The following is a 15,589-nucleotide window of genomic DNA, read 5'->3' on the forward strand; positions in this document are numbered from 1 at the left end:
CATTGTTCACCTCAAACTATTACAACACTGTTAAACGGCTATACCCCAACACAAAATTAAAAGTTCAAAATATAAAGATGTTAGGATGGAGGAAAAAAAGGCTAATTGAGAGAGCTAAAGATAACTTGATCACCACTAATTGTGTTATTATATTAGAACTCTTTTAAATGTGCCCTTCGATCTTATAAAAGCCTTCTTAGGAATGTAAGCCTCTGAGGAATAAGAGTCATGTACTCACTCATACTTGACGCCCAAAGTCTGTTCTCTTTACAGAGTGATGATCAGACACTAGAAGTCTTTTGAAACCCAGTTTCTTGGTAGCCCAGATAACATCCAGCTGCATCATACAAAACATTCAGATACATTATCATTTTAATATCATTTTAATCTTCACCATAACCTCATGAGACAATTAGGACAGATATCAGTCTCCTTTTGAAGATGAGAAAATGATAGGTTATGAGTATTGTTGAAATCAAGCCCTCAAAAAAAGGGGGGGAGCAGAACTGGGATTTGAAATGAGGCCTGGAACAATGGCATCTAATGGGTACTCAATAGATATTTATTTAATGAGGGAAGGAAGGAAAAAACGCTGATTCCCAGTTCACCTCACTGCGTCCACTCCACAAGCAATTGATCCTAGAAGCCCGCTGAGAATCCAGAACAGGCAAACCGTCTGTCCTTGCGCCACTGAGCAACCAGTCAGTCCATTCAACCAAGCCAGCATTTGTTTTGTATGTATTGGGTGCGGCACTGACCCAGTCTCTGTCATAAGAGAAATTTAAATTAATTCCTATCTTGCAATTACCCCCTCTGATGCTAAAATCAGTGGGGAAACAACTGGTGAAGCTCTTTGGTGAGAGCCTCCTCACAGGATAGCTGTGCATCAAAAATCGTGGTCCCCAGGTCTGTGGCAGAGTGATGAAGGAGCTTCAGAGAGGCTGCCCGGTGCGACCTGAAAGGCGTTATTGCCAGGGCCTTCTAGGAGAAGGCGGAGTTCTACAGTATACAGGAGTAGGGTCTACGCTGCCCAAAACTGGGGATCTTCCAGTGGTTCTGCTGATTGCGGATTTCTGAAACTAGAGTATTAAGGAACCATGAAGCACATCTTCCTCCACCTGTGGCGTACTCCGCTCGAGAGTCTGCAGTCACTGAACCACCTGCTCCGTTCCAAGTCCCTCGCTGGGAGCTGAGAGGACAAAAGGAAAGAGGAAGATATTTGCACGGAATTTCCGTCCCCCTCCCCCGGGGGGTGATACACACAGTCGAGGCTGCTAAGGTTACCAAGAGCTAAACCGGAGCCCAGTGTGCGTTGGACGCAAAAAAACCAAAGCCCGGCGACCGGCCACTGAAGATGGGAGGGGAGGGCCATTACGGAGCGTCGTAGGCTTTTCTCGGCTTCGCTCGGGTTGCTGGTTCAGCTCCAAGGACCTGACAGGCGTGCTAGAAGCCTGGGGAGACCCAGGCCCTTTCCATCTTTGAAACTGGCGCGCTAGCCGTAGACGCGGTGAAGACTCGCTCAGCTTCGGTCCTCCGGAGCCAGGGCCTGGAGGCGGGGCTGAGGGGCGGGGCTGATGTTTGGGGGCGGGGCTAGAGCGGGGGCTGGCCCGAGGTGACGTAGGGCGGGCCGGGACGCGCGGAGGCGGCGGCGGCACCTCCTCCTCTTGCTGCTGCTGCTGCTGCGCCCCATCCCCCAGCGGCCGGCCGGTTCCAGCCCGCACCCCGCGTCGGTGCCCGCGCCCCCTCCCCCGGCCCCGCCATGGGCCTCACCGTGTCCGCGCTCTTTTCGCGGATCTTCGGGAAGAAGCAGATGCGGATCCTCATGGGTGAGGCAGACCAAGCTCGCGGCCCGGACGCGAGCGCCGGCCCCTGCGCAGCCCTGCCGCCCCCGCGTCCCTCCAGCCCCCGCTCACCCGTGTCTCCGACCCCGAGTCACCCATGTCCTAACCCCCCGGGGGGCACTACTCGGGTGGATCGCGGTCTGCAGCACCGCCCCCGGGGCCTGACACCCGGAGCTGCGGGCCTGGGTGGGGTGAAGCTCCCTGCGCCCCAGCCCGGCTCGTAAGAAGGGAGGATTCCCCGCCCTTGGAGACGACTTTTAAAAGGAGCGCTCGGCCTTTCTCTTGCACCTCTTTGCCCCTCAGTCCTCCGTCGCCCCTAGCCCGCTCTGGGGGCAGGAGTTGCCGCTCCCCACCCCGACAGCCCTCAAGGCCCCGAAGGTAGAGAACAGCGCGCACCTGGAGGCGCCCGGGCTCTCCGCCCCCGTCAGCATCGGCTGTCTTGGCCTCTCCCCTTCCCTGGGCTCTAGGGGGCTCCCTCGCTCTCATCTCCATCCCTGTGCCCCTTTCCGTTGCAGTTGGCTTGGATGCGGCTGGAAAGACCACAATCCTCTACAAACTGAAGTTGGGGGAGATTGTCACCACCATTCCCACCATAGGTGAGTTCGGAGGCGAGGTCGGGAGGATCGGGAGCGCGGCGGGGGCCCTTCCGAGTATCTGCTCGGTATTCTGCCCCAGGCCTTTATCTGCCGGGAACTGACTCTGACATCGGATCCTGCTACCTGAGAAGTGGGTCAGGGTATTTCTATGCGCGGGATGGATGTGACCTAGCGCCGCCCGGTCTGTGGACTGTCGGGCCTCTTGGGGTTCTTTTCCCTGGGGCCTCGATCGTTGCCTTCTGGTTTTGTGTCCCTCCTGAGTCCACTTAGTGTTAATGAGTTCTTTCCTTTCAGTACTTTTGCCTCATATGTTGTACCATTATCTGCAGGCTTCAATGTGGAAACAGTGGAATACAAGAACATCTGTTTCACAGTCTGGGACGTGGGAGGCCAGGACAAGATTCGGCCTCTGTGGCGGCACTACTTCCAGAACACTCAGGTTGGGGCTATCCCACCCCCAGGGGAAGAGGTGTTAGGGTTAGGAGGCTGAGGTGTTGGCCCTGAGCCAGGAAAAAAACCCTTACAGCCTCTCACCCTCATTTGTAGGCGAGCCTCTCCTCATCCTTCAGATTGCCCTTATACTTCGAGACTTAGCCAGCCACCTTCTGCTTCTCCCTAGAAGCAGAGTTCTGAATCCAAGCTGCCTGATTTAGGGCTCATCACGTCTTTCCCTGTTCCCTCGCACATCTTTTTGCTAGACCGCTTGCCTGAGGGCAGAGGCTGCATCCGTTGCAGGGTGTCTCCAGTTTGTGCTAGAATGTCTGCAGATCGTTATGGAAGTTTACTAGATGAGCAGGCTTTCGACACAATTAAAGACGGGCAGAAGAGCAAAGGATCCAGAGGAGGATGTGTGTGTCCCAGACTCCGGAGTTAGCTCCTCCTTCCTGTCTTCCTTTGCACCCAGGGCCTCATCTTCGTGGTGGATAGTAATGACCGAGAGCGCGTCCAGGAATCTGCTGACGAACTCCAGAAGATGGTGAGCACCCAGAGCCCCGGGGAAGAGAAGTCTCTGTGCCCCGGTGTGAGAGTCAGAAAGTGCCTCACGGGCGGCGAACGTACCTTTCTCTTTGTGGGCACAGTCACTAGAAGTAACTCCCCCTGTTTTGAATCAGGGTCAGGTAGAAAGTATAAGACTGATTTTTCCCCTGAATTTTCTCTCCTGTCTTCACAGCTGAGTCTGAGAAATTATGTGGGGAGGGGGAGTTATACCAGGTGGAGGGAAACATCCTCTTAAGTTCTTGTTTTGCCATTTGGAAATGTCATTTTGACTAGGGCAAGTAGTCTAATTAGAAAAAGACCCTTGGTGGACTAAAGGCCAAAATGGCCTTAAGCAGTTGGTAACTCTCTGTCTTGTGTTCAGTAGATGACACAGTATTCTGTTTTTCCCACAAATATGCTAGAAGGTAGAAGGGGGATGGGGGCTCCCATGCACAGCTGCGTTCCACCCACCCCCTTCCCCTCCCCCAGCTGCAGGAGGACGAACTGCGGGATGCGGTGCTGCTGGTGTTTGCCAACAAGCAGGACATGCCCAACGCCATGCCCGTGAGCGAGCTGACCGACAAGCTGGGGCTACAGCACTTGCGAAGCCGCACGGTGAGGGCCTGCCTGGCCCCAGGAAGCCCCAGGCCTGGCGGGAAACAAAGGCATCTCCTTTGTTTTCCCTGCCGCTGACCTCTTTCTTTCCCCCTCCCCACAGTGGTACGTCCAGGCCACCTGTGCCACCCAAGGCACAGGCTTGTACGACGGGCTGGACTGGCTGTCCCATGAGCTGTCAAAGCGCTAGCCAGCCAGGGGCCGGCCCCTGCTGCCCGGAAGCTCCCGCGTGCATCATCCCGGGAGGACCAGACTCCCGGACTCCTCAGGCAGTGCCCTTCCCTCCCAGCTCCTCCTCCCCCGCAGACACAGGCCACTGCTCCTGCCTGCATGTTCTCTCTCTTTTGGGAGCCTGGAGCCCCGCTCTCTGGGCATGGAGGGATCTGATCTCCTGCCCGCTGGGACCTGTGGGAAGGGGTTTCCAGGGCCAAGGCCCCTTCTTCCAGAGGAGGAGCAGGGATCTGGGTTTAGTTTTTTTTCTTCCATTTCAGTTGTACCCTTTGGGCCAGGTGGGGAGGGGAGGTGAGGGCTCCGGGTGGTGCTATGATGTGGCACTGGATATTGAGTAATAAATTTGCTGTGGTTTGTACTCTGTGTTGTTTGTAGCCTACAAATGGGGGGCTGGGTTACTGGCTGCAAAGATAATATGGTCGTGGTGGGGGCAGGGTTCAAAGTTGCTAGGGCTTCCCCGGTGGCTCAGCGGTAAAGAATCCACCTGCCAATGCAGGAGACACAGGTTCAGTCCCTGGGTCGGGATGATCCCCTGGAGGGAGGACATGGCAACCCACTCCAGTTTTCTTGCCTGTGAAATCCCGTGGACAGAGGAGTCTGGCGGGCTGCAGGCCATGGGGTCTCGAGAGTCAGACATGACTGAGAGACTAAACGACAGCCATGACAAAGCAGCTAAGGCTGCCAAGCCAGCCCCTTACCCAAGCACACACACTCGACCTTATACCTCAGCTTCTCCCTCCTTTTACTCTCAAGACTAGAAGTATTTAGGGCCTCCAGTGGAGGAAATTCCATTCCTTCCCCAATTCCATGGGGCCTTTGCTGCTGGTAACAGGCTCTATCTTCATGGGTTGGTAAACCACCTGACTCCCATTTGCCATCCACCTCCCAGCTGCTTAGAGCAGTGCTTAATGATGACTATGCACATTGAAACTTGAAGCAGGGAGAATATTAAGAATAAGGGCCCTGAGGCACACTTCTGAAAATGATTCTTTAGGACTGGTCTGAGACCCAAGAATCTGCATCTCTAAAACTAGCCTGGTGATTCTGTCACTCACAGTCTGTTGGCCTTATTTTATAAAACCTTGGTAGGGCTTCCTTGGTGGCTCAGATGGTAAAGAATCCACCTGCAATATGGGAGGCCTGGATTCGATCCCTGGGTTGGGAAGATCCCCTGGAGGAGGGCATGGTAACCCACTCCAGTACTCTTGCCTGGAGGACCCCCATGAACAGAGGAGCCTGGCAGGCTACAGTCCATGGGTCGCAAACAGTAGGACAGGACTGAGTGACTAAGTGCAGGCAGGGTCTGGGGAGGGCTCCCCAGGTGGCACTAGTGGTAAAGAACCCACCCGCCAGGGCAGGAGATGTAAGAGACATGGATTCCATCCCTGGGACAGGAAGATCCCCTAGAGGAGGGCTTAGCAACCCACTCCAGTATACTTGCCTGGAGAATCCCCATGGACAGAGGAGCCTGGTGGGCTATAGTCTATAGGGTCTCAAAGAGTCAGTCAGGACTAAAGTGACTTAGCATGCACACAGGGCACGGAGATTATAGTCCCCTACTGTGCACCACTGCAGCTCTTTCTACCTAGGGAGATTCCACCTACAGGGAACAGGAAGATACGTGTACAGGACCAAGTGTGTGGAGCATTCTCCAAGTGTGGTTCACTCTGCCTTTTTCCCTTTGCATGCCAGCAAAGCTCAACAGACCCACCATCACCACCACTGTTTCTTTTGACCTTTCTCCCTTCTTATTTCATGTTGTCGGTTTCTCCAGGTGCTGGACTGGTTTTCTGCAGGAGCTTTAGAGGCAGTGGGTTCTGGAGGCTCCTGGCCAGCGGACACTGGTGAGGGAAGGGCTGGTATCTTTAGGGGCGACCTGGCTGGCTGCCAGCAGCAGTGCCCTTGGGGACTGAGGAGGGTGCCCTGTGCCCATCCCAACCTGGGCCATTCTCCTTACTCTGCCCCCAAGCCAGCCCTTTCTGATGAGCATGAGTAATCTGACCCTTGATGAGTATCTAGGGTTTCCTTACACTCGCTGAAAAGTATCTCCTGAGACCATTCGGCCTCATCCACCCAAGAGCCATAAAAGTTAATAGATTCTTCTTGGATATCTTGAATTCTAAACACACTTGAGCCCCAAGGGAGCCAGGCAGAATCCACTTCCTAGAAAGGAAAGAGGTTGATTTCTATCCTGTGATTAAAATGAGGCACACAAGTGAAGAAGGGAGAGACTTGCCTGAAATCACATGTGGTCGTTGGCCCAGGCTGAGTTCTGATTCCCGGACTGAGCTACCTTGATGCCTGGAGGAATGCAGGGAGGTGAGTGCCAGAGGCTCTGGACCCACTTCCTCTGGATTGATGCTGCTGGGTCAGTGCCCTTTCCCCTCTATGGTGGGACAAGGGGCAGCCCCCACAGTCACAATGCTCCCGGGTCACAGAGGCGCTGGGCCCTGGGCCAGCCTCTGCCTGAGAAGTTCACTCTGGGAACATCTTCCGGTGGGTACTAAGGGCCTGATTCCAGGCCCTATGGCCTGTGGAACCTCACCACTGGGGGGAAGGCTGGGCCCGACTGAGTCATCACCTGTGGGGCTGGCCCCATGGAGGAGGTGGAGTGGACGCCAAGACAACCCAGGGCTGAGGACCTAAGGGTTGGGCTCATCAGCTGGGCAGGATCCTACCTCACTTATGAACCATATAAGAATACAGTCACGGCTACGGCAAAGGGCTTGGGCCGGAGACAGGTAACAGAGCAAACCTGCACTGGAACCCTTTTTCCTGGTAGCCAAGCTGTGGGTGTGTGTGTCTGTGTGTGTGCACACGTGGATATATTTTCAATCTAATCACTTTTCTAGCCTCTGCCATTGTGAGGGCAAGCCTAGCTTTTGCTCACAGGCCTCCATTGCTCCATCTCCCTGTCTCTAAGCCTGTCCCACGTGGTGAAGCCTCAGTCCTGGCTTTGCTACCCTGTCTTGCTCTGGCTGCTCCCCATCCTCTATCCCAGCACAGAAGAGTTGTGTTATCACCAAAAGGAGAGGAGGAGAGCCCAAGCTAGAAGGCAGGATTGTAGGCGTCCGGGGAGGTTGCACCAGTGGAGTTACTGCAAGTTCTGCATCTTGGTTGTAATTTGAGAATGGGGTACTCTAGAAGCCACTGGAGAGTTGGGCCTCATTTTAAAGAGGGCTGTAGGCACCTCTGGGATGGTGCTAGAGAGAGAGGCAGTAACAAGTTCCTCTTGCTTATAACAAAGCTGATCACAGCTGAAACAGACAATTGCATCTTGACTGTCTGTGCTTCCATCCTCATCCCCGGAACCCGTGGCCTGCCTGTCAAAGGTCTTGCTTTTCTCCTGCTGTGTTGAAGAAGTGGTTCTGGTGGATGGATGTGTTGGCTGATTGTGCTGTCCAGGGGAAATAGTGAGAAAAGACAGAAGAAAGACTTAACCCAAAGCTTTTATTGGAAAATTAGGTATTTAAGGAAGTGATCAAGAAAGAGAGAGGGAGTTTTACCTTCCATTACCTGGAGGAAGTGGGTACCTACAGTGTCCCTTGGGATCTTGAGAAGCCCTTTGGCGCCAGTGGTGGAAGTGCCCTGAGATCTTTTGATTACCACTGGATGAGAGAGTAGAAGAGAGGACAGTTAGGAGGCCTATGTGGAGGGAAGGTGGTTGATCTCAGTGAAGGTCCTGGAGCGATGCCAGGGATGATGGATAGAGGGCTAGCCTCTTTGTAGGACTAATTTCCCTCTTCCTCTCGTTGCCTCCAGACCTGGGAGATCCTAGTGAGCAATCAGCATGACACACAGGCTGTGGTACGACTAAGAAGCTTGCAGGGTCTCTACCTTCTGTGTGAGGCAGACGGTTCTCTGTGCTACGGGCGGCCAAGGACAAGCCATCATGGGTGCTTCCTCATCCGTTTCCACCGCAACGGTCAGTGGACCCTCCAGTGCATCATCAGCGGCCGCTACCTGGAATCCGATGGCGAGGATGTTTTCTGTACCTCCAGGGTCCTCTCAGCTTACCACATGTGGACCCCCCGGCCAGCCCTGCACGTCCACGTGATCCTCTTCAGCCCCCTCAACCACTGCTATGCCCGGGCTGACCCTACCATGGGCCGAGTCTGGGTCGATGCACCAATTCCCTGTCTGGAGGAATGCGGCTTCCTGTTGCACTTCCAAGATGGATGCTACCACCTGGAGACCTCTGCACACACCTTCTTGTCCCACTTAGACCGGCTGGTCTCCCAACCCTCCACACAGACAGCTTTTCACATGCAAGTGCGTCCTGGAGGGCTCGTGGCGCTGAGCGATGGGGAGGGAGGCATGCTGTATCCACAGGGCACACGCCTGCTCCTGAGTCTGGGCTCCAGTCCACATGGAGGCGAGGAGTGGTTCATCCTACAGCGCTGCCCGACGTGGGTCAGCCTCATGTCCAAGGCTCGGAGGTTCCTCTCCGTCGTCTATGGCAAGTGCTGGGTCTAACGCAGCCACAGGGGGCGGGAGGGCTGGTTTCTTAAAAGAGGAAAATGTGTTTGGGATCAGAGAGGATTTTTTAACCTGGTGATTAAGGAAGATCCTGAGGTCCCCAGAGGATCTCTGATGCCATGGAGATGGGCTTTAAAGTAGGGTCACAGACTTACGAGAGAAGTGGCCTGGGTCTTCTCCAGGCTACTACGGGCCAAGATGAGAAAGGCTGAGGAGGGAAAGCAGAGGGAATGCCAGTCATTCAGTGTGGAGGAGGAGCTGAGACTGAGACTGAGGCCAGACTCAGGCTTCTTCTGACATCTTCCTCTATAGATGTGGAGGTGTGTGCTGCCTCTGAGCACGTAAGCCCAATGTCATTGTTCCAGTTTGAATGTGACAACGAGACCCCCACCTTGCAGCTTCGTTCAGCCAATGGCTGCTACCTAGCCCAGGTGAGACTTTGACTTTCTGGACAAGAGAACCCTTAAGCCCTGAAATCTCCCTCCCTAAACTCGCTTTCTCCTTCTTCAGGGAAGATGATCTGATGATGAGATGAAGTGTGGAGGCCCTTATCAATAAACTCTCATTTTCATCCAGTGGGCACACTTTCATCCAATCAGGTCTCTTTTAAAAAAAGAAAATTTAAAAACACTTTATTGAGGCATGACTTACACATAATAAAAAGCTCACATTTTAAGTGTAGGATTCAATAAATTTTGACAAATGTATACAATCATGCTGCAACCGTGTCACAAGTTAGAAAATATTTCTGTCATCACAGAAATTCCCCTCTGGCCCTCTTCTGTACCACCAATATGCATTCTGTAACTACAGATTAGATATGCTTTCTCTTGAATTTCATATAAATGGAATCATACAGTATTACAGTATATATGCTTCTTTCATTCAGGATAATGTTTTTGAAATTCGTCCATGATGTCACATGTATCAGTAGTTTGTTCCTTTTTATTGATGGATTGTATTCCATAACACTACTCACAAACACAAACATAATTTGCTTATACCCTCACTTATTGATGAATACTTGAATTGTTTCCAGTTTGGGCCATTGTAAACAAAGTTACTATGGACATTCATGTACAAGCCTTTTTGTGGGCCTGTGCTTTAGGCAAATAGGTAGGAGTAGAATTATTGGGTCATATGATAAATGTGTATTTAATGTCTTAAGAAAATTTCAAGCAATTTTCCAAAGTCACTGTACTGCTTTATGTTCTCACTAGTAATGTATGAGAGTTCTAATTGCTCCATCTCACCAACACTAGGTCTTATCTGTCTTCTTAATTTTAGCCACTCTAAAATTAATTGTGTAATGCCTATTTTATTGTGGCTTTAATTTGGATTTCCCTTATATTAATAAATTTGAGCATCTTTTCATGAGCCTATTGGTCATTTGTAGATCTTCTCTGTGAGGTGTCTGATCAACTCTTTTGCCTGTTTGTTATTATGTTGTTTGTCTTTTTATTGAGTTGTCAGAGTTTTGGTGTGTTCCAAACTAAAGTCCTTTGTCAGATTTATACATTGTAAACATTTTCTCACAGTCTATGACCGATCTTTTCATATGATTAATAGTGTGTTTCGAGCACCAAATTTTTAATTTTGATGAAGTCCAGTTTCTCCATTTTATAAGTGGTTAGTACTTTTTTTTTTCTTTTTTGAGGTAAGAAATCATTGCCTACCTCAAAGTTGCAAAGAAGTTCTGTGTTTTCTTCTAGATGTTTTATAGGTTGACTTTCACTTTTATGTCTATGCTCCACTTTGAAATGATTTTGGAGCCTAGGCCAAAGTTCATTTCTCTCCATATGGGACACAGCACAGACTGGAGAAGTGGGAGAGATGAGCTCACAACATGTTTTCCAAAAAAGCATCTGAAGGCATAAGCATACCCTGAGAGAATTAAAAAAAAAAAAAAAAAAAAAAAAGAGCTAGAGGGTGGAATATGGGAAGGAGACTCTAAGAATAAAAATAACAAGAAAAAAGCTGACACTTTGAGTCCTTGCTTCCCTTCTCTGTTCCCAACATTCTCCTCAGAGGCGCCATAGGGCAGTGATGGCTGATGGGCACCCAATGGAATGTGAAACCTTCTTTCGCATACACTGGAACTGTGGCAGGATCCTCCTGCAGTCTCCCAATGGACGCTTCCTGTGCATCGCAGCCAATGGCCTGTTGATGTCCAGTGCTACCATTCCAGGTAAGCGAAGTAGCCCCTGCCAGGTTATTCCAAGGCAGAGTCGCTTTCAGAGGGAGCTTGGTAGAAGCTATGGTAGAAAGTTACAGTTATGGTAGAAAGACCACCACGGCTGGGGGCAGAAGATTCGGGTCTGTATTACCTGCTGCATCACCAACTCAGTGGACATGAATTTGAGCAAACTCCGAGAGACAGTGAAGGACCGGGGAACCTGGTGTGCTGCAGTCCACGGGGTCGCAGAGTCGGATACCACTTAGCAACTGGACAAAAACAACAACCTGCTGAGTCACTGACTTTTCATCATCACTTGGGGAACCCCCTTATCTGAGGTTCAGTTTCATTGTCTCTATCATCAGTGGAGGTGATAGCCAACCTGTCTGCCTCAGAGGTTTATCATGAAGATTAAATAGATTCACTCATCTCAAAGGAAGGAAGAATATTAAAATTTCTTAGCCTCCATGCTAGAATGAGTGCTTTCATAAACATTTCACGAGAACCTAGCATGAGACCTGGCACATAATAACTGTTCACTAAATATCAGGATATTGATGATATCCTTTTGCCATCAGGTCCCGTCTCCCTGCTTCCACCTGGGAAAGCATCTAGAGACAGCCCATCCAAATAACTTCTTCTTGTTTCTATCAGGCCCAAATGAGGAATTTGGGATTCGATTAGCCAACCGCCCCTTCCTCGCCTTGCGGGGTCGGTATGGGTATGTGGGTACCTCATCAGAACACGACCTCCTGCAGTGCAATATGGATCAGCCAGACTGCATTCACCTGCTGCCCTGCCGCCAGGGCATCTACCACTTCCAAGGTGAGTAGATCCACTTCCTCACCCCTGGCTTCACGATCTAGCCCAGCCTTAACCTCAACTAAGACTTCAGGAACTGCCATTCAGGGCCCACTTTTCATAGGAGAAAAAAACAGAGTTTCTGTTCGCTCTTACACTTCAAGGCTCCTGGAGTGGGCTGACAGAACAGAACAGAACAGTGGCCTCCTATATTCCCAGAGAGGGACCCACCAAGACAGGCAGGGTAGGGCAGTCTGGGAGGGGTTGATGGGCCTCCTGGGAGCCCCTTCGGAGGTTGTACTGAGAGAGACCCCCCCAACTCCAGAATGGCCCACCAATCTGAGCTCTTCCCTCCCCAGCACAGGGTGGATCCTTCTGGTCAATAACATCCTTCGGCACCTTTCGGCCGTGGGGAAAGTTCGCCCTCAACTTCTGTATCGAGCTTCAGGGCAGCAACTTGCTCACGGTGCTGGCACCCAATGGCTTCTACATGCGATCCGACCGAAGTGGTACCCTGTTGGCAGACAGCGAAGACATTACCAAAGAGTGTATTTGGGAATTTTAGGTAAGGACCCAGGGGTCTGGGAGCAGGAGCTGATGAGGAGCAGCAGAAGGGAGGAGGGTGCAGAGGCATGTGAGAGCAAGACCAATATGCACCCCAGGCTGGCATCTGTCCCATGGCTGGATCCACTCCAGACCTTTATCCAAATCCAGGCCTTTTCTCATGGGGCTTCTAGACCTAGACTTGCTGGAGAGAGGAGGAGTCAGATCTAGGTTTCTCACTATTACATCACACTGACTCTGTGCTTGCAAGTCAGACTGCAGGGGACAAGATGAGGGGGTATTTGTGTATCTGTCTCTCTTCCTTAAGAGACAGAGATTTTCCCCCTCTGTAGGGAAGACTGGTAACTTTAAGAGGTATCCTTTCCATCCTAGGTACTTTCTACCCCTATACCTCAGATCCTTGGGGGGTACTAATGGCACCCAGATTTATCTGCAGCCTGATCCTTCTCCTGAAGTCTAACCTCATCTCTTTCCAACTTTCTGATTGCTGGTTGACTTGACTTCATCCTGCCGTCTACTCCAAATGAGCCTCCTCACCCTCCCCTACAAAGGTGACCCTTCCTGCCCTCCCCATGGCCATGGAGGGCACCACCATCCTCTCAAACACTCAGGCTCAAGATCCAGCGCCAACTCTGCTTCCTTCCTTGTATTCCCTTCACCAAACCCTGAAAACTCCAGTATTTCCTTGGCAGAGCCTCTTGAGTGCTTCAGTTCAGTTCAGTTCAGTTCATTTCAGTCACTCAGTCATGTCCCACTCTTTGCAACCCCATGGACCGCAGCATGCCAGGCCTCCCTGTGCATCACCAACTCCCGGAGTTTACCCAAACTCATGTCCATTGAGTCGGTGCTGCCATCCAACAATTTCATCCTCTGTCATCCCCTTCTCCTACTGCCCCCAATCCCTCCCAGCATCAGGGTCTTTTCAAATGAGTCAGCTCTTCGCATCAGGTGGTCAAAGTATTGGGGTTTCAGCTTCAACATCAGTCCTTCCAGTTGACACCCAGGACTGATCTCCTTTAGGATGGACTGGTTGGATCTCCTTGTAGTCCAAGGGCCTCTCAAGAGTCTTCTCTAACACCACAGTTCAAAAGCATCCATTCTTTGGTGCTCAGCTTTCTTTATAGTCCAACTCTCACATCCATACATGACCACTGGAAAAACCATAGCCTTGACCAGTCAGACCTTTGTTGGCAAAGTAATGTCTCTGCTTTTTAATGTGCTGTCTAGGTTGGTCCTAGCTTGCTCCTTAGTAATTACCATAATTTCTGTCACAATTGTGTGGCAGGCTTTCCACCAAGAGCCTGCAGTACAACAAGGGCTCCCCAGCCACCAGGCCCATCCCCACCTGATCTCTTCTTCACCGTAAGTCCACTTTTCTAAGATGCTGCCTCTATTCCATCTTTTCCTGCTCATAACTCTTAGCCTTATCCCTTCTCAATCATCCTCTCTCCATCCAAGCCAGGAGGATGTTGTAGAAAGAGATTCAGTTTTGATATTATATAGACCTGGAACCAAAACTAGCAAGGCATAGTCCTTACTAGCTCTGTAACCCCAGGGAAATTGCTCTAACATTTCTAGGCCTTGGTTTCCTTATCTGTAAAATGGGGATAATGTCTGCTTCATAGGGTGGTAGGAGGGTTCAGTGACTGTATACCTCTAGATAGAGATCCCCATATTCATTCACTCTTTTCCTTCATCTTCTATTGACTACGTAAACCCTTTAATTATGGCAAAGTGGAAAACAAAAGGAAATCCCACTAAGTTGTTTCCTTATCTATTCCATGAAGGATTTGGATTGCACTAGATTTCTCAGACTCTTTCCAGGCCTGACATTCTAGTAGACACTCCATCAAAGTGGTTAAGAGTACATTTCTGGACTCAGAACTGGGTTCTAATTGATGCTTACTAGCAAAACTGGTTACTTGACCTTGGGCCAATGAACCTCTCAAAGTCTGTTTCTTGTAGGTGAAATGGGAATATAGTGTGCCTCTCATGGGATTATTGTGTTACATGAGCTGATGACAGTGAAATGCTTAGTAAACAACTTGGCACCTTGCACATCCTCACTCCATCAGATGTCTTCTTCAAGTCTGTTTGAATTCTTAGGAAGTCTAACCTGTTGGTTGTAGTCTCCATGTGAATTCTGGTGGTATTTTGCACCATTTATTGGATTTTTCAAAATCCCTTCTACTGCTCTTTCCTATAAACTAACCTCTCCTCTGTCCCTGTGGCCCTTCATCAAGAAAGGAACAAATGACTTTATCTTCTCTCTTCCCACTGGGTCTCACCAGGTTTTTTTCCTAAATGCTAGAAATCAGCAAATGACCACCTGAAGGTTTCTATTTCCTCTTTCCTCCCCAGGTCAACAGGATGCCACCTACCAAAATCCAAATCTTCCAGGAGAAACTACTACACTAAAGCAAACAGGAACCCCAGAGTCAAGATCCATGAGAAGAATATCTGTAACACAACTTTTCCTACCCAGTTTAGCAAAGCACCTGTTTCGAGCAACAATACATCACAAACGGCCACCCCCAAGACCCTGGTGTGCATCTGACTTGAAAGTAGAGGTGTGAATGTGGGTGGCAACTGAGACTCCAGGTCACTCCAAGTGGTGTCCAGAAGAGGGGAGACCAAATGGTAACCTGTTCTTCCACTGATTCTCCCCATCCCCTCCAGAACCACTAGATTTTTCCCAGCGATCCCATGAGGAATAAGCCTCGCCCTGAAGGATTCACAATCCAGATATGACTAGATGTCCTTTTGGTTTAGGATAAAGGAAGATTTACTAATCCTATAGGCACAAGGTAGTTGTAATGACAGCTTATGCATATATAGCCCACTCTCCCTCCACAGCTTACCGACCATCCCACCTTATCATTTCCTTTTGATCCTGTCAGTAGGACGCAACAGGTTTTTTTCTCCATCACTGCCCACCATTTATAGGAAGCTGAAGTGATTTGCCTGTGACTGGGACCTCTGATACAATTCTTCAATTAGAGTAGACCCTGATGCCCATGACTCTTTCCATCAAAACAGAGCTTCCAAAATGGTTGTCTTTCTTGCGCTGTCTTCATAACCTTGGCCCTTAGTGGCATACCATCTGCCCCATTAATGCCTTTCTTAACATAGGCTCTTAAGTACATTTATTTAGAAAGGGATATTTTAATCACTATCATAAAATGGAAGACCAGAATCACTTGCCATGAGCAGAAGTGAAGTGAAAGTTGCTCAGTCGTGTCTGACTCTCTGCAACCCCATGATTGTACGGTCCATGAAATTCTCCAGGCCAGAATACTAAACTGGGT

At 50.3% G+C, this 15,589-nt stretch overlaps 2 protein-coding genes across 2 annotated transcripts; both read left to right on the plus strand.

The window, feature by feature from the left end:
- The first annotated feature begins 1,659 nt into the window (after nt 1-1,659).
- On the plus strand, nt 1,660-4,619 carry ARF5 (ADP ribosylation factor 5). The gene is made up of 6 exons (XM_061165730.1): nt 1,660-1,826; nt 2,357-2,437; nt 2,767-2,876; nt 3,342-3,413; nt 3,905-4,030; nt 4,134-4,619. The coding sequence occupies exons 1-6, from the start codon at nt 1,760-1,762 to the stop codon at nt 4,218-4,220; spliced, it is 543 nt and encodes a 180-aa protein (XP_061021713.1). The 5' UTR covers nt 1,660-1,759; the 3' UTR covers nt 4,221-4,619.
- Nucleotides 4,620-6,858: 2,239 nt separating this feature from the next.
- FSCN3 (fascin actin-bundling protein 3) lies at nt 6,859-12,282 on the plus strand. Its single transcript, XM_061166404.1, has 6 exons — nt 6,859-7,002; nt 8,024-8,720; nt 9,053-9,171; nt 10,769-10,928; nt 11,571-11,741; nt 12,077-12,282. Exons 1-6 carry the CDS (start codon nt 6,859-6,861, stop codon nt 12,280-12,282), a joined length of 1,497 nt encoding a protein of 498 aa, XP_061022387.1.
- The last annotated feature ends 3,307 nt before the right edge of the window (nt 12,283-15,589 follow it).

The sequence above is a fragment of the Dama dama genome, chromosome 18 (genome assembly GCF_033118175.1).
Source record: "Dama dama isolate Ldn47 chromosome 18, ASM3311817v1, whole genome shotgun sequence".
Lineage (NCBI taxonomy): Eukaryota > Metazoa > Chordata > Mammalia > Artiodactyla > Cervidae > Dama > Dama dama.